Genomic DNA, 24,133 nt, shown 5'->3' with positions numbered 1-24,133 from the left:
TTGATAGTTGCGAACACTACTCCGCAAACTACAGTGCTCGCGTGCACACTACATGAGTTTGTCACCAAGTAAGAGAAGGGAAAAGAAAAAAAAGAAAAAAACACATACCTTTTCCCGCTTGGTTCTTGAGACAGTTTAACAGCCACAAACATCACTAGAAACTTGAGTTACTTATTGCTTGTCGCATTTACTTGTGTACGCCATCCCCTGACTCTTTCTAATTGACGTCTAGTCAGAAAATAAGCTAGGTTCACATTTAAAGATACAGAAACCTAAATTCCTTCTAAGGAAACATAAATAATATAAAAGGTTCATATAAATATACACAGATATATATTTTTGAAGCACTTTCAGTTTATGGCTACTGATGTCTTCTAGCACCTTGATAGATAAGGACATAGATCTGCTTGTCTTTCTATCAGTTTAGATTTCCAGACATTTTAGTTATCCCTTACTATGTTTTATACAGCAGAGTTTAAAGAGCAGAAATTAATCATCAGCAAATAAAATCACTGCTGTTTTACAAATTCTCTAAAGAAACTAGTAAATGTCAAGCAACTTGGACCCTAGGGGAGGACCTTGGCAGGCCAAATTAGAAGAAAGGGAGACTCATTGGCAGATTTTATTGGAAACCTTGGTTTTTGTGGCAATAAAAGAAAGTTTTTCAATTGAGCGTTTACCCTTTATTGGAACTTGGATATTCATTGGCGTTATCCCTGAAGCTGATTTTCGTTTTGGTTTTGTCTGTCACAGCTTCCCTCAGGTTTGTGGTTTTTGGCGTATTATGGAGGATTCAGGGGAGACAACTATGGCCGATATCCAAGGATCTATATTTCGCTCAGAGGTGGGCGAAATACGTAAATTAACGGGCCAACTAAGTGAACTTATTGGTATCTTGGTGCCCTTAGGCAAGGGCTTGCAGCAAATATTGACGAGACCCAACACGGCCGTCATACCGGAAGGACAAGGAGGACCTGTGCACACGGAACACAGACCAGGCAGTGGAAACGTATTTGCGGGACCTGACAACTGCATACAGCAAACGGATTACAACAGAACACCCGAAATACTTCAAACTGGTACCGTTATGGGTCCCGGGAATCCCAGTGAAGTGGAATCGCTAGATACACCAGGCGGGACTTTTCAAGATTGGTATAGAGATATACCTTCCTTCACCACCACGCGGAGTCCGAAGCCAGTGGATTCCAGGGCATCCAGTTTCCGAGATTCGATGATGGAACTTGAATCTAGCCTTTACAGGTACCGTAAGCTACAACTAGACAATAAATATCTTCAACAATGTCTAAACCAACGCTTGGTACCTAAAGGACTTAGGATACACAAGTATCCAAACAACGTAGTTAAAGATAGTGAATTCCACCATGAACTTATTACAGCCTTTGATAACTGTGGGCTGGCTATTGTACAAGCCATTGTAAAAAACAATGAAAGGGAAATTAACATACTTGACAATGATATTTCCAAATATAATCAAGCAGTTGTCTCTGATTTACTGTTTCAAGTACAAGAGAATAAAAATAAATATTACAAAATCAGGCAGGACATAGACAACAAATGTGACACTATAGTGCAAAGAAAGTGTAAAAAATTACAGAGGGATATAAGGGAATACAGTGAGGGTAAACAATATCCCTTGCCACCCTTCTCTTACAACAGGGAGCATAAACATTCCAGGACAGTGTCTTTTACAGGGCATCCACCAGAAGAGCAAGAACAAGGTATGGACAGACAGGATGATTGGGTAGCGGATCCATTACCTAGAAGGTCCGAAAGGATCCGTAATCAAAGAAGTACATCCCAGTCTTTTTTTACATTCCAGTCCCCCACACAGGGGGAATATGAGGAATTACACGAGCAGGCATTAAGGGACACTACACAGGACAATGGAAACTCTGATGATTTACAACCTAGGCAAATAACTGAGTCTCAATTTCCTTTCTCCACTAGTAACTCAGAGGGCTTTACTATATTCAATTATAGCCACCTGGAGGTTACAAGTACCTTCTTTCAACTATTTACCAAGGGACTTAAATATGTCCCTAGTAAGTATAGTGATATGACCCAAGTGATCATCGATTTGAAGCTTTTCATCAGGAAACTCAATTTAGAGAACTTGATGGGCCATACAGATCATTATGAGAAGGATGCACCACACAAAACCAGTATTTTCAACCCACCACTCCACCCACAACTCAGGAATTTAGAGATGAGAATAGAACAAAAGATCAGGAAAGAAGGTGTATTAAACAAAAAGTATGGAACCAATTTAACACTTCCAGAGAGAGAACTTTTGGAATTTTTGAGACAGGATTCCAACACTAGAATTATGGAACCAGACAAGGGAGGGGGGATAGTCATTATGGACCAGGCTTTGTATGAAGGAAAGATGCTGAACCTACTTAACAATACCAGTAGATATACCACGGTATCCTTAAATGAGATAAACATAGCCTACAAAAAAATAGATTTGGCTATTCAAAGGTTATTGGATCTAGGAATGATTGACCAAAATATATATGCCTTTCTACACAACCAAGAACCCAAAATTCCTTCTATATTTGGGGTTCCCAAGGTCCACAAAAATCCAGAAAATCCCCCACTCCGACCGATAGTAGCGGCCCAAGGTTCCAAGATTTCTACCATTTCTAAATACCTAGATTACAAATTCAAGAAATTATGGCCTAAGACATCTCATCTCCTTAAAGATTCCTGGGAATTTCTAAAGCAGATTACCCCAGACCTGAAAGTACCCAACCTTAAATTTCTCACCATAGATGTGGTAGACCTGTTTTCTGTTATTCCACACGAAACAGGCCTAGAATGGCTGGATGAAGCCATCACATCTAGTCCAAAAGCCAATTCAGGGGACAGCTTTCTCATTATGAATTTAATGAAATTAGTATTATATCATAATTTCATTCACTTTGGGGGAGAATACTACAAGCAGATTTCTGGTGTCGCTATGGGAGCTAATTGTGCCCCTACATATGCAGACATCATTCTCTCCATATGGGAAAGCAAATTTGTAATAAACAGTGCATACAACAAGCACTGGGTAGCCTATTACAGGTTTTTGGACGACATTTGTATTTTTTGGACAGGGACTAATGGTGAAATCCAGGAATTCATGGACTATTTAGCAACAACAACAGATTTCCTAAAGTTTACCCATCAAATATCTGATGATAAGGTAGAGTACTTAGATGTCCTTCTTAGTAAGAGTGCACAAGGGGGTTTCAAATCCAACGTATACAGAAAACCCACTTACTCCAACAGCTATATTCATTTTAATAGCTCTCACCCACTTCATCAGAAAAGAGGTATTGTCAAAGGACAATACGTGAGGATTTCACGTATGACATCGGAAGAAGATGATTTCCTCAAGGAATGTCACCATTTGAAGTCCATGTTCCTAGACAGAGGATATCCTGCCAAGTTCATTAATCAAATCCAGGAACAAGTAGTTCAGGGTAGAAAGGACAGATACAACCCAGTACTAGGGATAGGTATCAGTTTACCAGGGCGGAAAGTGGTTGATAACAATGCAGACTTTCCACATGCCTTTATCACGCAGTACAGTACAAGTTCAACAGAGATCAGAAACATCATTATGCAAGAGTGGGATGCCTTCATGGCCATTACTGATCTGTCCAACTTGCAAGGAAAAGAATTAAAGATGGTTTTTAGTAGGGGCAAAAACATTAAAAGTTTAATAGAACAAGGCCCTATTCAGAACAAAACAACACGGGTACGTAAGGGCACATACAAATGTGGTACCTGTGCACAATGTCCCTACATCATACAGGATGAAACGGTTACTATTACAGCTTTGAAGAGAGTAGTAAGAGCAAGAGAGTATTACAATTGTAATAGTATCAGGGTAGTATATCTTGCTGTCTGTTTACAATGCCCAGCATATTATGTGGGCAAAACAGAACGTACCCTTAAACGTAGGATATACGAACATATGTATGATGTAAAAAAGGCCAATACCAATAATGCCCTGTACAAACATACACAGACATGCCCTACAGCCAAATATAGATTCTTTGTATTAGAAAAGATTAACCTGGACCCTAGGGGAGGACCTTGGCAGGCCAAATTAGAAGAAAGGGAGACTCATTGGCAGATTTTATTGGAAACCTTGGTTTTTGTGGCAATAAAAGAAAGTTTTTCAATTGAGCGTTTACCCTTTATTGGAACTTGGATATTCATTGGCGTTATCCCTGAAGCTGATTTTCGTTTTGCAACTGACTAGTTTATTTTAAGGAAAATTGCCATTTCCCACACTGGTGCTCCTACAAAATACTACTAATGTCCTGCTACCAAAATATGCCCTCAAGTGGACAAATGGGATGCAACAAGAAGGTTAAATGTACATTTAGCAAATCAAACATTTAAATAACAGTATAATATACTAGATAGAGAAAGTAGAAGCAATAATTATATAAACAACTATAATAAGTAACATAACAACAGTGGATTTAACCCAATGTGTCAATTATACAATATTTATATCCCATATAGCTTTGAACTTTGTCAAGCATCTGTGTTCTACACACATATTGTATTAAATCTAATTTGAGTAGAAGAGGGAGAGGCTTAGCCCACACCCTAATTTATTACTAAGTTACCATGCATTATGAACATACATTGTGGCAGGTACTCAACGAGCTATCCATCCTTAGATGGCTCATGCTGTTCCCGTTGCTCATCTGAATAATGACTGCGGCTGTACTCTTCTTATTATATTACCTGGCTGTGGCTTCACCCTTCTTATAATATTACCTGGCTTTTTACATTATCAAGAATGACACAATACTAGTGTATGCGGGTATATCCTGTTACTGTTAGTGTAAACAAAAATGCTTGACAATGCAACTGTAATTCTTAAACCTTTCTGCAGACAAATGTATTGTCTAGCAGTTGAGAGCCTGATTGTTCCTAATCAGCAGACCTGTATTTTCATGTTCCAATATGACTACATGAAAAGATGCCAATATTAGTCTGCAAGTTTAGTAAGCAGTAAATTCATTGGGGATTAATTCGAGGAGACACTTATATTATAGCTAAAGCACTTGACATTTGATAAATGTATCCTCTCAATGATGCGTTCCATCTAGTCATTAACTATAAAACAACTTTTCTGAGAAATATTGTAATGCCAGTTAATGATTTGAATTAAATATTTCTATATACAGTCATAAAGCAATTACCAGGATAAAATAATACTCTTGCAGTGCATGGATCATCATAGCTATCCTCTGATGTTAGAGGAAAAACAAGCTTCTTAAACACCTTTTTGACATAATAAAGGTGTTACCCCATAGTTTAAATACATTTTGTCTATTTACTGCAAAATGGGTTAGGAATTTTAACCTGTAACATGTTCATACATAATAGTTTAAATCTTAGCAGCTTCCATTATTTTGATATGTTCTCCAGTATACCTTTATTCAGTCATAAGATTAAATTACTGGTGTTAAGTAAGTCAAAATTATATCTCCAGCACTTATTGTCAGCAGATAAACTCACTGGTTAAGTGTCAGTCTAAGCTGTAAGAGTTAATATGTGATATACATAGATGTTTGCTTTAAAAATGTGGTCAAGTGCACTGCAGTTTTACCTCTGTACTGTGTCAGTTTTGATTATACAAAGTCCCCCTGAAAGTTGATAGAAGTGTTAACAATAAAACACTCAATCAAGTAACAACATTATAAGTAGTCTCTTGGATAAGGGATATGTCTAAATTGTGATCTTGTTGTCTCCTGCCATGGGAATTGTCTTTGAAAAGCTGAAAAATGCAATCAGAGGAACATATTTAATGTCTACTAAAGAAATAATAATATACTTGTACATTGTATTGCATTTCAGTTTATGTTAAACATGAAATATGATGTGGTTTCAGAACTATTCATGTTTTTATTCCAATATGACTTTGCAAATATTAATTTAAACACTGGTTTCGGACTTGAGTAGTCTAAAACAATTGCACAACAATGGTACTGTATTATACAGTAATGTCAGTAAATAGTTTTCAACAGATGTATGAAATATACAGTTATAGATTTTAACATGATGTTTATTAATACCCTAAATTATTTTGAAATGATACTACCTTAATCTAAATATTTGTACCTTTTTGAAACCTGCTTAGAAATAAGTATTATTGAATTACAATAAGATGAGTAAAGAATATATGTATATATTTTAGCTGATTAGATTATCTTAATATATTATTCAATTATCTTTATTTAAAACTAAGAGGATAAGAAAAACTGATCCAAATATTATTTGTGAGGGTAGAAAGTTTGTTTGGTTAGATTCACTAACCAAACAAAGAGGTATATTACCTCATAGCGATAGGGAATGGTTTTTAAGGTTAAGAATTACAAGTTTGGAAGTTCTTTGTTTTTTTTTTATTCTGTCACTTTGGTGTCATTCAGAAACATGCAAAAATCATACAAGAAAAACTTTTTGAATTCTGTATCCAAGATGGAACTAAGAATAAACAATATTTACATAAACTCACACATAAAACAAACTCAAAACTAGGAAATGAAATGTTTATCCATAAATGTTAATGGTCTAAATAATAGTAATAAAAGGAGAAGCCTATTCAAGTACATAAACTTACATAAACCACAAATAGTCTTTTTACAGAGACACACTTATTAGATAGAGATATAAACAACTTAAATATTAATAATTACACAGTACTAATAAACTCTCAATACAAAACAAAAAAAGAGGAGTAGCTATACTACTTCGCAACTCAACTATAACACCTAAAATAATTACTACTCATCAAGATACATCAGGTATGTTTTGTCTAGTTTCAATAGAGTTAAATAAGAGAATCTATACGTTAGTAAATCTATATTGGATCCCAGGACTAGGATTAAAAACAGTTAAACAGCATTTTGAAGAGATAATTCATTTAACTAAGGATAGCCTGATATTGGCAGGAGACTTCAACTGTATAATGAATGAAAAAGATACAGATTCTAAATCCAAAAGAAGAAAACAACCTATCTCTAAAGCACTATCAAAATTTATAGATACATTGTATTTAAAAGATGTAAATGAATTTGCAGAACCAGACTTACTAATCTTCACATTTTATTTTCATAGATATAAAACTAACTCTAGAATTGATAGAATATATGTTGCCAATGACCTAATAACAAGTCAAAATCATAAATTGTCCTTTATCTGATCATAATGCCATAGTCTTTGAGAAAGAGCTTACACCATTTTATTAAAATCCCATTACTAGGATACCTTCCTATATCACAAAATTGAGAGATTTCAAAGAATTTTATGAAGAAACAATCAAAAACTTTCTAGAAATAAATTACACAGAAGATATTTCAGAAATATATGTCTGGGATTCATTAAAAGCAGTTACATATGGGAAGATATTATCCTGGTACATAAATAAAAGGAAGTTATGGAATAAAGATATGCTAGACTTACAAAACAAAGCAGATAAATTGAAACTGGAAATACAAAAGGTAATGCTACTCAAGTTCAAGAACTTACAGAAATCAATAAGAAGTATACAGAATTGCTACACCATAAGATTATGATTAACTTAGAAAAGATAAAATAAACTCATACTCTACTAATTCAGCACACCTGAGATACTTAACTAATAGAACAAAAAAATAATTAAATCTAAGCAAATAAAAGAAATATTTATTCCCAATACTAACAAAAGAGTTACGGAACTAAATGATATTTTAGAAGCATTCAGACTGCAATTTAACATTGATAATTCCATAAATACTCAAGATACACCTACTAAGGATATAAAAAATACTTAGAAAACAATATTCATATTAAATTAACACAAGAACAAATAGACATTATAAACAAACCAATCAATATGACAGAATTAAAATCACAAATTAAAAAGCTCAAGACAAATAAAGCACCTGGCCCAGACAATATGCTACCAGAAATGTATAAATTAATACCCAATCAAGCCATATCTTTATTATTAAAAGTATATGATATAGCCAATAAAGATTTGAATATACCACCCTCTTGGAAATATTCATTGATATCCCCAATTATCAAACCAGATAAAGATGAGAAACAGTGTTCCTCATATAGGCCAATATCATTACTCAATATAGACTACAAGATGTTTATGGCTATATACGCAGATAGGATCAAACACTTTCTTCCTTTCTTAATTCACAAAGATCAAATGGGTTTTATTAAAGGAAGAAATACTTCAGATAATATTAAAAGAATACTAACATTAATAGATTATAGCAAACATAAAGTCCTAAATTTAAATGTAATCTCATTAGATATTAATAAAGCTTTTGATTCGGTTAACTGGAACTTTCTTTAACTAGTTTTAAAAGAATATAACTTTCCTTCTAATTTTAATAATCTTATCCAAATACTATATGAAAAATCTACTGCCTATGTTAAACTGGGATCATATAGATCAGGCCCTATAACAATCAAAAAGGGAACTAAACAAGGTTGCCCTTTATCACCATTGTTATTTGCATTACTCATAGAACCCTTTGCAAATCAAATCAGATCAAACAATGACATAAAGGGCATTTGTATTAATAAAATGTTAAACCTTAAAATCCAACTCTTTGCTGATGACATACTATTAACTCTCTCAGATGCAAATGAGTCTTTGAATGCTCTATTTAACTCCATGAATAAATTTCAAAATATTTCAGGCTTAAAATTTAATGAAAACAAAACTAAAATTATGCCCTGTAATTGTAAAAAAAAAATAATATAAACAAAAGATTTTCCAGATATATAGTAACAGAAAGTAAATTATTATATCTGGGAATAAATCTACTCAATGAATTAACAGATTCTCTAATATTTAACTATAATAAAATACTAGACAAAATAGAACAAACAATTGGTTACTGGAATAAATATATCTTTTCAACAGCAGACAGATTATATCTTATTAAAATAATCATATTTCCCAAAATATTATACTTAATACAAAATTTTTCATTGCCACCTCCCAAATATATTATTCAAAGATACAATAAACTAATTTTAAATTTTCTATGGTTTCCAAATAAACCCGTATAGCCTTAAATAAACATTTGCCAGATTGGGAAGATGGTGGAATTAATTTACCGGATATTGATTTAGATATTACCTCATCTGTTATTAAAAACATAACACTATGGTTAAATAATTCATACACACCTATATGGAAACAAGCCCATGAGCAGATTTACATAGAAATCAATTATAATCACATACAAGACAACTTAACAGTAATACCATCACCCCTTATATGGATGTTAAAAGATTATTTTTAGGGAAAAGGAATAATATTAATAAATTGCCATCAAACTATGTAAGCTCTACACTTTCAGTGTTCAGAACATATATAAACAAAACACCAAATATTAATTCTTGGATTTTTCTTATTTTCCCTATAGCTTTTGCACCAAATATTCTAGATACATTCCAAATATCTAAAATAAATATACTTAAAGAAGAAACATTACTCTTTTGGCATCAACTTATAGAGAAAGGGAAAATTCTAACAAAGGAACAGATAATTTATAATTATAATATAAATAAAGACAATTGTCTGTTTTTACAAAATCTAAGGCAATTTCTTATAAATAAAATAGAACAAATGCAACCTTCAGTTAGACATGAAGCTCCAAAACTCATTGAATACCTTATTCTTATCACAAAACAGCCTTATCAGGGTACAGGTTATTTGTCTAATGTGTATAAAATTGTTAAAAAAACAAAAAACTATCATGAAAAATCATACTGGGATTATTATACTTTAATAAACAACCATCCTCCAGTTGAAGAAGAAAAAAGTAATATTCTAAAATCTTCCAAATTTTCTACATTATCAAAATACTGGCAATTATTCACTTGGAGATATCTACACAGAAGTTTCTATACACCACATAGGTTAGCCAAAATGTATTCTATTGAAGATCAATGTTGGAGATGCCATACCAAGATAAAAGCAGATTGCCAGCATGTTTTTTATGAATGTATATGTCTCAATATGTACTGGAAATCCATTAACTATTTTTTCAGACTGTTTATAATGATAATTTTCAATTAACAAAGTCTTTAATTTTATTCAACTCTCCTATTCCAAACTTTGTTCCCCAAAAAGACACTAAAATCCTATGGTCACTATTGGCAATTTCACGTAAAATCATAACTATACACTGGAAAAATGAGGCTTCGCCTACGTTCAAGGAATTTGAGACTTTAACAACAACAGTTGCTCACATGGAAATATTAACAGTGAAGAACAGAACTAAAAGATCTACTTCTTACTATTACTCTTGGATGAAAGTACTGGAAATACTCGAAAAGATCGAAGAAGATATATCATCTTATGTTTCTAACTTTATATAATATAGAATTTCAATGTTATTTGCATAGACACCAATGTAAATAGTTATATAATGGTTTGAAGTTAGTAATGTTTTAGAATTGTAAATATGTTATTTATCTTTATTTCATGTAATGTTTAAGACATCTTATTTGAAATAATAAAAAAAATATTTAGTGAAAAAAAGAAAGATGTGGGAATCTCCAGATTCAGTGGAGCCTGTTCTCTGGAGGCCAAACAAATTTATCACTTCCCTTGAAGATAAGACCTTTCTTACCAAGGGTGTACTGGTAGATGCTATGGTGGTGGAGGCGGCCACCAAAAAAGAGTTGTCTGAAACGTCCACTTCTGTCCATCCTCCCAACATTCTCTCTCGTATGATGGACAGATATAGAAAGCGCATGTTTTCTTCAGTGATCTTCACACTCAGGCCCTGAATTATCTTACTCATTTCACCAGATTACAAAGAGATCTCCTGAAGGAGCTTGGAGATGCTCTCCAGGATTCAGTAGCTGTGGGGGGTATCAGTGTCCTCCCAGCTCTCCACCTTAAATTCAGTAGTTAACTCATCCATCAGGCTCGTCTCTTATGCAGCCGATGGTGCAAGTAGGTTAGTGGGTTAAGAAATTGCCCTCGAGACATTCTTGGATGCGCCTGTGTAACCTTTTGGAACCTTTCAAGTCATCCTTTAATGCCCCCTTCGGCTCGTCCTTGTTCAGGTCTAAAGTAAAAGAGAGACTAACCAGGTGTGAGCAGAAAGGAAAGACTGCCATCAGAGTCTGTTTTTCCACACCTTCTAGACCTTATCCGAAAGGTCAAAAGGGAGGAAAGATGTGGTTTTGAAAATCCCAGAGAGCCTTTCAGGACACACTTGGTGAGCCTTCCCCCAAGGGCAGAGGCGGAAGCAGTAATGGAAGATGCCTGCCACGCAGCAGAGGGGGGGGGGTCTGCCGAACCAGGTTAACAGAGAGTCCTCCTTTGGTAAGCCCTTTCAGCGCTCCTAAAAGGAAGCCCGTCTGTCCCTCTCTGGAGGCAGTCAGGGGTTGGTTATCTTTGTACCCAGACGCCTGGCTAAAAATAAAAGACAAGTTGGTACAAAGCATCATATCCAGAGGTTACTCCGTACCCTTTTCTTTTCCTGCTCCATGCATAGTAAATATTCCAAATGTTCCACCCAGTCACAGGAAGTAAGCAACCCTAGAAATAGAGAAGTTGCTAGGAAAAAAGTCATCCAACCGGTCCCCGCAGGCCAGATAGGATCTGGAACTTTCTCAGGGTTCTTTTTAGTTCCAAAGAAAACAGGGGACTGGAGACCCATACTGGGTCTCAGCAGACTGAACAAATCTGTAAACAAGACAAAGTTCCAGATGGTAACACTGCAATCGATACTTCCCTTTCTGGGAAAAGACAATTGGATGTGCTCTGTAGACCTCCAGGATGTGTACTACTACATAAAAATGGACAGCCCATCCAGGAGTCATCTGCGCTTTCAGCTGGTTGCCAGTCACTACCAAGTTTAAGCTCTGCCCTTTGGCCTCACTACAGCCCCTAGAGTGTTCTCCAAATGTATGGCAGTAGTTACGGCTCACCTGAAACTTTTCTAGATTCCAGGTGTTTCCATATCTAGATGACTGGCTCCTAACTGCCAACACCAAGTATCTACTAACAGAGGAAAGAGACCACCCTGACACTTTGCTGTCATCTAGGGATCACAATAAACTACAAAAAATCTGCCTTATTGCCACCTTAGCATGTCATTTTTATAGGCATAGATTTAGGCACAACAACAATGATGGTAAAGCTTCCGCCAGACAGAGTACAAACCCTACGGATAAAGGTTCAACAACTTCTTTTCAAAATGAAGACCCAAACAAGGACAGTTCTAAAAGTATTGGGCACCATGGCAGCAGCAATATGCGTCATTCCCCTAGTGAGAATGCACATGAGAATTTTACAATGGCTACTGTTCACTCAGTGGTCCATGCAGCAGCTTCCGATGTCGCATTGCATAATGTTGACAGAGTCTTGCAAAAGAGACTTTCATTGGTGGCTCCACTCAGATCAGATAACCTTAGGTCGACCCTTTGTTCTTCCACAACAGCTTGCCACAGTGACCATGGATGCTTCCCAGATTGGGGGGGGGGGGCATTATCAGGGAAGAACAGTCCAAGGCACTTGGTAGGATCACGAGACCCACTTTGCACATCAGTGTCCTAAAGATGAGAGTGGAGCTTTTTGCGTTGCAGGCATTTCAAGACTCTCTCCCTCTGGGAACGGTTGCAATACAGACTGACAATATGTCAGTAGTATGGTACATAAACAAGGAGAAAACCAGATATTACACCCTTTGTCGAGAGGCACTGAGAGTATGGCAGTGGGCAACCTCCTCCCGATGCTTTCTGAGAGCAATGCATATTCCTGGGAAATCCAACGTCATAGCAGACAAACTCAGCAGAGCAATACTGATGCGTCATGAGTGGTTCCTGAAACAAGATATAGCGAAGATGATTTTCCAAAAATGGGGCCAGCCTTGCTCCGACCTTTTTGCCATGTCCATAAATACCAAATGCAGCAGCTACCTTGCCCTAATCCCCCTCCAGGGGCATCCCCAAGGGATGCACTTGTTCACGATTGGCCCCCGGGTCTCCTCTACACCTTTCCTCCCCTCCCATTGATACCCTAAGTTCTTCAGAAAGCCAGTGCATTGGGAAGGACATTAATACTTATAGCCCCATACTGGCCTTGTCAAATTTGGTTCCCCTTCTTGCAGTTTCATCTACAGGAGGAGCCTTGGATTCTGGACCCAATACCAGATCTTCTGACCCATCCATTGGGAATGCTCCATCCATCTCTTCAAACCCTTAAATTGACAGCTTCGCTACTCCAATTCCAAATATAGCCAGGCTACCTAACCTTTCCTAATTCAGTGGAACATAGCTTGATTTCTTCTCACAAAGCTTCTACAAGAAGGTTATAATTCGGCAAATGGAAAAGATTTTCCTTGTGGGCCATAAAAAGTCATTTCGACCCATTTTCAGCATCTATATCTTCAATACCGGAATTTTTGGATGAATTGTTCAATAAGGGAGCAGCTGCAGCTACTATCCGAGTACAGTTAGCAGCAATCTCTAATTTTCACTGTGGAGAAAAGGGACCCAACGTTATGTCTCACAGACCTTGTAAAGCTTTCCTGAGAGGTATTAACCTGTTGAGACCTCACATTAAGCATCCTCTACCTTCATGGAATCTAAATTTCATATTATCCCAGATAAGTCTCCCCCTTTGAACCTGCATCATCCTGTGACTTAAAATTCTTAACCTGGAAGACTATCTTCTTAGTGGGTATTACTTCGGCTAGAAGAGTTTCGGAATTACAAGCATTATCCATCAAGCCCGCATATATGCTGTTTCATTCTGACAGACTCGCTTCACACTAACCTGTCCTTTCTACCAAAAGTGTGCTCAGAATCAAACTTGCTTGTCCCCCCCCCCCCCCCTCAAGTATGGCAGTAAGGCAGAATACATGTTACATCATCTAGATGTACATAGATACACTTCTACTTACATAGAACAAAGGATTTTAAGAAAACTGATAAATTGTTTGGGATTTTTCAGACTCCAAGAAAGGGGCTTCAGTAGCAAAAAACACTCTGTCCAGGTGGTTATCAAATTGTATCTCGTATACTTACCAGTCACTGAATAAGCAACTTCCAGACAAAATAAGAGCTCATTCTACAAGAGCTATCTCTACCTTTTCTGTGCAAGATTACCAATTGATACCATTTGCCCCCATCCTTTTTTAGCTCCTGGAGGATCGAGAGGTTTTTAATTGATATCCGATTGTTTCTGACCCTCTTCTTAGCTTATAAAGTTATGAAGGATTCCTGTGTGTGTGTGTGTTTATATATTTATATATATATATATATATATATATATATATATATATATATATATATATATATATATATATATATACACATACACATACACATACACACACACTTTAGTTTATCGGCAAACAAGATCTGTGGAATGCCCTAGAAGCATCATGGGATAAGGGAGTAAAGCCACGAGTTGGTTGAAGACCTCTAGCTTTAGTAGACAGAGTCAGAACCGAGGATCAGTTCCAAACCCACAAATAAAGAATGAAGGTGAGATGGACAACTCACATAGAATGTTATGGTGAGTACATAACTTCTTTTTTTTTTTGGTTGCTCTTACTTCTATGAGAATTTCCGAGTTACAGGCCTTATCATGCAAGCCTCCTTACCTAATCTTTCAAAAGGACAGGGTGTCTTTACGAACAAATCCTTCCTTTTCCAAAAGTTGTGTCTGACACTAATATCAATCAGACTATACAACTTCCTGTATTTTTCCCCAAATTTTCAAACCAAGGCGAATATGTCTGCGTTTGCTAGATATTCAGGCAATTACATTTTTACCTTCACAAAACAAAGGAATTCAGAAAATCTGATCAGTTTTTTCATTCTCTTCTGCTTCTCTGGGCAAACCAGTTTCTAAAATTACTGTGGCTAAGTGGCTTAAGGACTGCATAATCTTCATTTATAATAAGAGAAAAGTGCAGCTGCCAGGACCCATAAAAGCACATTCTGTGTGGGCAGTAGCCACTTCCGCAGTTTTCTATGCCAGAGCCTCTGTAGATGATATATATATACAGCGGCTACTTGGGCATCCCCGCATACTTTATTACTCATTACAAGTTGGATATGGTGCTCAGGATTAAGTGAAGATGGACAACATCAGATAAAGAAGTTGTCTTACCATAACGTTCCATCTGTGTTGTCTGTCTTCACTTATCCTTGAAATCCCCACCTTCCTTCCCACTGCTTTTCGGGCTTCTTGGTAGAACAAATATATCCCAATAGACTGATTATTCCTTTATGATTACAGATATGGTCTCATCTGTTATTTCCTGTCTGTCACTATTTTATGCAAAGTCAATCTGAGGTAATCTTGAGAGTTAGCATTATGAGTAGACCTAAGCTTGAGAGTTTTTGGAAGGCGCAAGCTTGGAATAACGGCTGATTCAGTTCTGAGATACGGATCCAAACCCACAGTCAAGGATAAGTGAAGATCGACAACATAGATGGAATGTTATGGTAAGACACAACTTTTTTTTTTTTCCAAGTGATTTTACATAAGAGGTCTCTCAGAAAACTGATGACCTCTCCTTGTGATTTTAATTTTTTGTTAGATAAGCTAACTCTTGCTCCATTTGGAACAGACAGTCTGGCCGAATTGAAGTTCTTAACATGGGAAACTGTTTTACTGATTGCTCTGGCTTCTGCAAGAAGAGTATCTGAGTTTCTAGTTCTTATGGTGAGTAAACCATGTCTTTTTTTCCACAGAGTTTCTTTGAGAACTAATCCATCTTTCATGCCTTAAGTGGTATCAGAGTTTACTTTAAACCAAACTATCCATCTCCCCATTTTTTCTAGCACCTAAAAATAAGGGTGAAAAAGGCTACCCCTTACCTTGAATGTCCACAGACAACTCTGGTACTAACTTTACAGAACTAAATTTTTTAGATCTTTGAATCAGGAGTTCATTTCTTGTGATGTTAAGGAGGGACAACCTGTGTCAGAACAGACTGTTTTCAAGTGGTTGTCTTAGGTTATTGCCTCTTGTTATACTTACCACAGCAAAACTGTTTCAGGCAGGGTCAAGACCCCGGTATATCAGGTGCTTGGCTTCATCTGTGGCTTTTTGGAACAGGTTTTATTCTAGAAATATCCTATAAGCAGCAATTTGGTCCTCTATACATAAGTTTACAAGGCATTACAAGCTTGATTCTTTTTTTAGGCGTAGATCTGGCTTTGCTAGGACCATTCTCCAGAGGTTTCTGGAACGTTGTCCTTCCACCTCCCAAATGTAGTAAGCAAGGGTAATCTACTAGTATAGCTGAGGCTACTACAGCATTGGCCATTTGAACATCTATGTTTATTTACACAACTGTAATTTTTCCACATGAATGTCATGGTTCACTTCTTGAGCTTCACTTTCGAGGTAAACTTCCATGTTTTAGGTTCATAGGTTAATATTAGGCTAACTGCCTGGAATGCCCATTTTAAGCCTTGCCAATATCCAGAGGTCAGAATCAAATGCTGCACTTTCTCCTTAGAGGCGAAGACCTTAACCATTATGCCAAACCCATTCCCCACCCCCTCTTGAGCACATAACATCCTGGGTCCTGCCTCCAGCGTCTCATCAGGCTTAGAGAAGCATGCAAAGATGTGTACATATGTGGATATCGTATACATAAATAAACATGTATAAATGTGCACACACACACACACACACATGTTCAATATAGAAATACAGATCCTGGAAGAAAGTTCCAGAAATGTGGAAGATCTTTCCAAAGAGGTTACCCACTATCATATTTTTTTTCTGAACTGAAAACAGAGGTTGGAGTCAAGTGTTTTAGAACAACTCTTGGATATACACTTCTGCAAACATGTGCTGTGCATCTGAAATCTGTACCAGCACACTGTCATCAATCAGGGGCAGTAGGTGGCCTTTCTGTACATTAATAATGTATCCTAAAAAGTAATGGCATAAACTTGTACAGAAAATAATATAATAATAACAGTAAATCATTCTTGGGGTGTAGATAATGCAGGTATCCTTTTCAGTCTGTCCATCCGATCTGGAGTATGAGTTCTCGAGCTACTTGTTGGATACGAGCTGACAAAACTAGTGCTCCAGCTATGAGCCCCTTTAAGAATTATTTTCCCATAATGCCCTTGTTTGTGTGTGGAGATGCATCAGATCTCATTTCCTACTCTTAAATTGATATGTAAACCCTGGATAGTTTTGTTTTCCTAATACTTTTCGTACCTCTTAGACCTTTCTAGCTCCTTTTTTATTTTTGGGGAAGCATTTTTTTTTATTTTTTTTTCCTTTCTTGGTGTCATGCTCTTCCCATTGTCATCACCGTTAATCACTTGTTAAAACAAACAAAAAATAAACTCCATATTTGGGTGTAATCTTTAAGAGGGAATGCACTTTTTTCTTTGCAGCTTGCTGGTTGCTTTGTGCTGCATATGAGATTGCAATGCATCAGGGTCTGGGAATTTGCCCTTTCCCTACTGTTGTACTGTCTGAGTTGGTATATCAAGTTAGCAGCAGATGTGGGGGGTACAGAGACTTCCATACCTCTCTACTGTGCAGATTTTCACACAATGTCCAGATTTGTCTGCATATTTTTGGCCTTTTTCTCATAAAATTGTGAATTTCTGGCAAATCATTGAGGGTTGAAGTCAGAAAATGACAGATATCCGAGTTTCTGATTTCTTACCCTTCAGAAAGGTCATGCTAATGCAAAACCTGTTGTTCTATCAACTTTAAGTTTGTAAGAGCAATATTTAGAAAGTGTCCCTATTTTTGGGCCTTTGTTGCTCCCATTATTTGTGTCTTTATCCAGATTTCTTGCTCTGAGGTTGAGAGGTAGCTTGCTCCTTGCATTAAATGGTCTTTTTTTTTTCTTTTTTAGTGTTCTTTGGAATTTATCTAAAAAGATAGATCTCTTTTTTCTTCAGTCTTTTGAGCATTCGATATTTCATGTGAGAATCTATAAATGTATATAACAGTTATTGTAGATCATATTTGTTTCAAAATTTTGGATAGTTGGGCTTTAGCTCTCCTAGTTTGCTGTTTTTGCGAAGTGTTGTGCTCTTTTTTTGTGTGTGGAGTGGTCTTTCATTATGGAGAAAGAAAGAAGTTTAAAAAATGCAGGAAATGTGGCCACAAGATTCCATTCTGACACACCCATGAGTTATGTGGATTGCTTGGGAGTGGAGCATCTCTCCAGATTGCATTGTCTGCAAAGCCTTTGAGCTTCAAGTTCTTTCTGTCAGGAAAATAATCTGATTAGAGAAGCAGGGCATGTATATGTTCGACCCATATTCCTTTGAAACCTCAAGATGCAGAGTTGTGTTGTACTTAACTGCAGGTTATTCACTGTATTTACTGTACGGTCAGCAACATTTGCTGCAGTTCTTTTGATGTGTGTTGTATACTGTTGTGTATACTTTCCCCAATTTATTTATATTAAGACAAAGTTAATTCTGTTTGGAGTCTTTGCATGCATTTTAACAGTTTTAATTAAAATGGTGACAAGTATCATGTTAGAGCTGGTCTGAAAATGTTTGTCAAAGTAAATTCATTCAGATTGCAGCTGTCTTACGTTGCTGTTGAACATTTTTAGTGTCTTCAAGCCAGAAAGACGAGGTCTGATGTTATATTGCTATGGAGGAATAATATTCCCATCATGGTGGAGGTGATGCTGCTTCCTGATTGCTGCTACAGTGATGATGGGCCTACATCAGAGAGCAGTGATATTAATGATCCTGCATTCAAACAGGATGCATTGTTGCTGGAAAGATGGATTCTGGAGCCAGTTCCAAGACAGTAAGATTGTTTTATTTTTAACAAATGCCAGCTAATCTTGAGTTTCAATCTACTTTAAAAGTAGGAAATGTTCTAGATTTATGTATACATTCTATTAGCGTGCCAGTGAAAACGTTTTTCTGTAAAATGTAACCAAATTAGTGTACATTTTGATGCAGAAAATTGAAAACTTTAGAAGTATTTATAATACCAGATAAGTATGAGAAAAAGTAATTCTTGATGTAATCTAGGAGGCCATCTGCAGTGAGTTAACTGACATTCCTCTTTTCTTCTCTGTTCACCAGTCTCTTTTTCCCCGATTCACTGTTGTTCTTGCACTTGGTGGCTCCAGTGTCCCCCACCAGTACTTGCCATGGCTTCGTTTTCTAGACTAGGAGATTTTACATAATCTTTGTTCCCCATTCCATATTCATTGCAGAAAGTTCATTTGTTCTGTAGCTAAGACCCTGCATAGTATTCCATTGCTTACCTCTGTATCATAACCCAGGATCCATTCCACCAGTATCTCTTTTGCTTAGATGAATTGCATGTTGTCAGACAGTGTTTTAAGTGTCATTATCAATCCAGCCTTTCAGAGATTGAGAAAAGGTGTAAGACTGTTTCACTCCATTAAGATGACATTGGTTGATGATGAGCATTATAGCAAATAATGGGATAGTCCTTAATTTAATCTAAGGTTAGTGCTGGAACATTGAAAGAAGATGAATGAGTTGGCGGTTAGGCACTGGTCACAACTTCCAGTTAATTCTGCTCCAAGGCAGTATTGTGTTGCCAGCCACTTAACCCGTAAGAGGCTGATCTTGTTCTCATCTGCAGCTAGAGAGAACTGAGAGATGTTCCCTGGATAGTATCTTAAGAGATGCATCTTGTATACATGCTCTGTGTTCAGTACTTTAAAGCAGTAAGAGAATTCTCTGCAGGTGTCATTGACCCAGATTGAGGAGGTTCTTATGGGCTCTTTCTCAACAGTGGGGATGGTGGTATTGGATATTGTGATATTTGCAAGATGTTTATCTTATGGGACATATCCTCACAAGGTGGCAATGTGTACCATCAAGGAGCACGGACTAATGCTGCACCCTGCACAGGCTTATTCAACCCCACTGCCACCTTTAATGACATTCAAATAGCCACCTCCCTTTTGAGAGAGTTTGTGCCTGCTTTAGTCTCTCCTATGTCTGTTTTCCTTCCAGTCAGAAACATATTGATGAGTATGGGGGTGAGGAGGAGGCGGTTTGTCATTCCATCCATGTAGTACATCTTCAAGGTTGCTGTTTTTGTAAATTTGGAAACAACCAGAGTGTACTTACCAGGAGGGTTTCTGTAGGTGTAGTAACTCCCAGTGGAGTTGGGTAAGGTCCTGCTGAAGTGTTTTTAGGGTAGACTCCTTTCTGATTTCTTCTTGCTAGCAGAGATTCCAACAGCTATTAAATCTTCCAGCTTTACCACCTGTTAGAAGTTCAAAGCTTTGGACAAGTTATGTGTAAGAGTGTATTCTCATATGTTATTTATGACTTGGATCACATCATTACCCATTTTGCTTGTTCCTTTTGTAATCCTCCCTAGAGGATCAAGCATTGGAGGAGGTAGAAGACTTTCTTGATTCTAGTGTTAAAGAAAAACTGCTTAAGACACTTCTCCCAGCTTCTGCTGCAAATTTGCATGTGGCTGTTTATAATTTTGAGTGTCTTGATATTATTGTTAGGGTACCAGGGGCTGGTTTATACCTGTGCAGGACAGTATGCCCGAGGTACTCATTTCTCATTTATATGTTCAGGCAGGTAATTGTGGATGTAATTTTTCTAGAGACTTATTGTCAGGACTCTCTTGATAGTGGAGTTGATAAATTCCTTTGGTGCTCTCCATTTATTTTAAATACTTTTGAGTGTGTTTGAGTTATTTTTCCATTAAATTACTGGAAGGAAGGCATGTACTGTACCAAAGTTGAAACTCAAACTACTTTTTGTTGAACAGCTGCAGGATTCTTCCAAGACAGCATTTTCTTTGTTTCTGGTTGATTTCTCTCACCGGGTTTCTCCATATTTCTTTGCTAGCACCCAGGCAGTGACGGAATTTTATTCTGATAGTGTCAGTGGATGTCTGTTTATTTTCATTTTTACATGTTTCTGTTTTCCCACTAGGAGAGCTTAATTCAGCCTTTTGATCAGTGTGCAGCCATCTTGGAAGCCCAAACCCTTGTTGTCAGGACCCTGAGAGTTTGGTTGAGGAACTGAAGAGAGGAAATGAGGACTGGCTACTGTAGAGGGTATTTGTTATTCCCTTACCAGCTTCTGTTTCTTCTGTGCCATCCCAAAATGTTCACTGTTTCACTGTTGCAGTAATTACCATATGCTGTGTTAGCCTTTGGTCAGCACAGGTACCAGAGATTTTAACTCCCTTCTCTTGGACTGGCAGATGCCCTGCACCTATCAGGACATCTGGGTATAAGGGTCACTGGCCAGTGCCATCCTGCAGCTCTTTCTTGCCATTGGAACCTGAAGCATACACATCTGGATACTGCATCTGTCAATCCGAAGACCAGAGAACTTCTCAAGCTAAGTGCCTGGTTGGGGAAAAACTTCCTTTTTTTCTTTAGAGTTTGTGTGATTAGATGAGTTCTAGGACTAATGTTTGTCTTGATTTGTGGAAAGCAGATTCCACATTGGGACTTTCATTCCCTTTGCAGTTTTTGTTTAGACACTGAGCACAACATTGCTAATTGTGTCCACTGTGCTCATTTTAACAAGCATGCTGTTTGTCTTAGGACCAAATCCCTCGCACAGTATCTAGGAAAAGGATGTCAAGGATTTTCACTTGTTTGGTATCTGCCAGTCCTTCTCACAACTCCCCCTCAAAAATTCAAGAAGCATCCAAACTTTCACAGGTAGGCAGATGACACAGCTTTGTCATCGGCCAGTCTGCCCAGGCTTGTGATTCAGAGGACAGGAGAAGCCTTCACAGTCCCTTTCAATGACTGAGGAAGTGTCTGAGACCACTGGTGAATACACTTTGTAACCCAGTGTGTCTTTTGACCCCTCCACATCTTTACAAGCCAAAGGCAGGGGTTGTTGTTGGGTCCAAGACCATTTGCAGGCTCTGGCTTCCAATTCCTTTGCTAGAGCTTCAGATGGGGAGTGGAATTTAAAAATAGGGTGGAAATAAACGAAAAGGAGCCACAGTTAAGAAGTAACAATAATTATTTAGAGGAACTGACAAATGATGTATTCCAGAATAGGAGGAATCTCACAGAACAAGAGGATCCAACTGCAGAATGCTAAGGGGAAGTAAGGGATTCCCTTGATAATATGTACAAGTTTAGAAAGATTGCTGTTAAGCAACTTCTTTTTAATAACGTTAGAGCACAAAAACTTTTAGCACAATGACTCGGGCAACAGAAAGTAGAAATGGCTGTCACCAAGCTTAGGGAGCCTATAACAAGGAAGATAACAATATCTTGTAGAGGTATTAGAAATATTTCATAAAAATTCTATAAAAGTCTGTACAAAGCAGAGAAATATGGAAGTAACAATCAAATGGAAGTGTTTATGAAAGAATTAAATATGCTAAGGTTAAAGGTAGAATGAGGCTCAATTACTAACTGTTAGGGTAGGAGGAGATGAGATAAAAAATTTGTGATGTATAACCAATCTACAGGAAAGTCCCCAGGAATAGATGGTATTCCTGTGGAAGTTTAGAAACCTGGAGGGAAAAACTGATAAAAATCTGGAAGGTTTTGTTTAACAGTATTTTAAGAGGAGGAGAAATACCAGCATCCTGGAAGAAAGCAGTGGTAGGTGTACTTAAAGGGTAAAGATCCATTGCACCCTGCGTCATACAGGCCCCTTTCAGTACTAGACCATGATTATAAAGTGTTCATGTATATAGTGGCTAAAAAATTGACAAAAGTAATGCCAAAATTAATAGGTATGGATCAGTGTGGTTTTGTGGATAGGAGGCAAACATTTGACATTAACAAACATTGATGATCCAGAGGGAAGCAGAATGTAAGAAAATACAGTTATTGTTGGTGGGTCTTGATGCAGAGAAAGCATAAGCTGGACTTTATGAGCAGGGCAATGGAAGAATTTGCGTTTAATGAAAAAAGTATAAGGTTGATTAGAAGGATATATGAGGGATCGGAGGTGAAAATTTAAGTGAGTGGGGTCCTTTCTGATAATTTCTGCTTGAGCAGAGGAACCAGGTAGGGGTAATGTTCTTTGTGTTTCACTGTTGCAGTCATTACATTTGGGTAATCTGCTAGCAGGTTGCCGTCAGTCGGCCTGATTAACAAAGTCTTGGGTCCTGCGTCGGTTGCTGTCCCTTCTTCCATGACGACAGGTCGTCAAGGGTATAAAACATGCAGCCGACGCCATTACATCAGTCTGTCTTGCCGGGTGGTGCCCGAAGCAGAAGCAGTTCGCAAGTGCCGGTTGGCCGGCTCGTGAAATTTTTGTTTTCAAGTTTCAGAACCGAAGTCTTCAACTAAAAAGCTAAGTAAACCGTTGGGGAAACTTTTTCTTGCTCCTTACTGATGTCAGTAAAAGTTAATAATTGCATTACTTGTGGGAAGCAAATACCTCATAAGGATTTTCATTTGTACTGTATTCCTTGCCTAGGCCCTGACCACAATGTACCTTGCTGTCGGTTTTGTGTTAAATTTAATCAACGCACTATTAAACGTTGGTATATTTTTGCTTCTAAATATTTTGGATCATGCTTTAATTATCCAGAAATGGGTCGGTTAGCATTCCGACTACTAGAATTCCTAAAAAACACAAAGAAAGAGACAGACCGCCGAGGTCCAAAACTGATGACGCTTCTCCTAAGCCAGTCGCCAGTTCGCCGGTACTCAGTGAGGTGCTTTCGCAGCCCCTGATACCCGCTACTTCTAATTCGCAGGCCTCTACTGAGACCCATTCGGAGTCCGGTATGCCGCGAGATGCTTCAATTATGGAACCTGTGGATGTCTCTACCTTAGATGCGTCCGGAGCCACTGTGCAGGCACTGGCTTCTGAGGGTGTTTTCAGGCCAACAGATTTGTACATTAGACTGACGCCATCTTCAAAACTAAGGCCAAAATTTAAATCTATGTCTAAAAAAATGACGCCTGGCCTACACGTGCAGGCCACTATGCCTAAAAAACAAATGATCAAAATGGCTGAAGATTTAATTACTCTGATCAGGGGTAGCCAAACCCCCCCCCCCCTTCTAAGAGGCCTAGGCAATTTATTGGTTATGAATCTTCTGAACAGAATTCTATTTCTTCTGACTCTTCTAATGAACAGGATTTGT

General features: G+C 37.4%; 1 protein-coding gene across 1 annotated transcript in view; it reads left to right on the top strand.

Moving 5' to 3' along the window:
• The window catches only part of FAM214A (family with sequence similarity 214 member A), a 1,637,733-nt gene that overhangs the window by 288,046 nt on the left and 1,325,554 nt on the right, over positions 1-24,133 (top strand). Inside the window, exon 3 of the mRNA XM_044078844.1 lies at positions 18,639-18,841. Coding sequence (XP_043934779.1) covers positions 18,639-18,841 — 203 coding nt within the window. The remainder of the gene's footprint in view (positions 1-18,638; positions 18,842-24,133) is intronic.

This window comes from Protopterus annectens, chromosome 7.part1, assembly GCF_019279795.1.
Source record: "Protopterus annectens isolate FY-2018-M chromosome 7.part1, PAN1.0, whole genome shotgun sequence".
NCBI classification, from domain to species: Eukaryota; Metazoa; Chordata; order Ceratodontiformes; family Protopteridae; genus Protopterus; species Protopterus annectens.
Note: the sequence above shows the minus strand (reverse complement) of the source record. Positions and strands in the feature narration are given on the sequence as shown.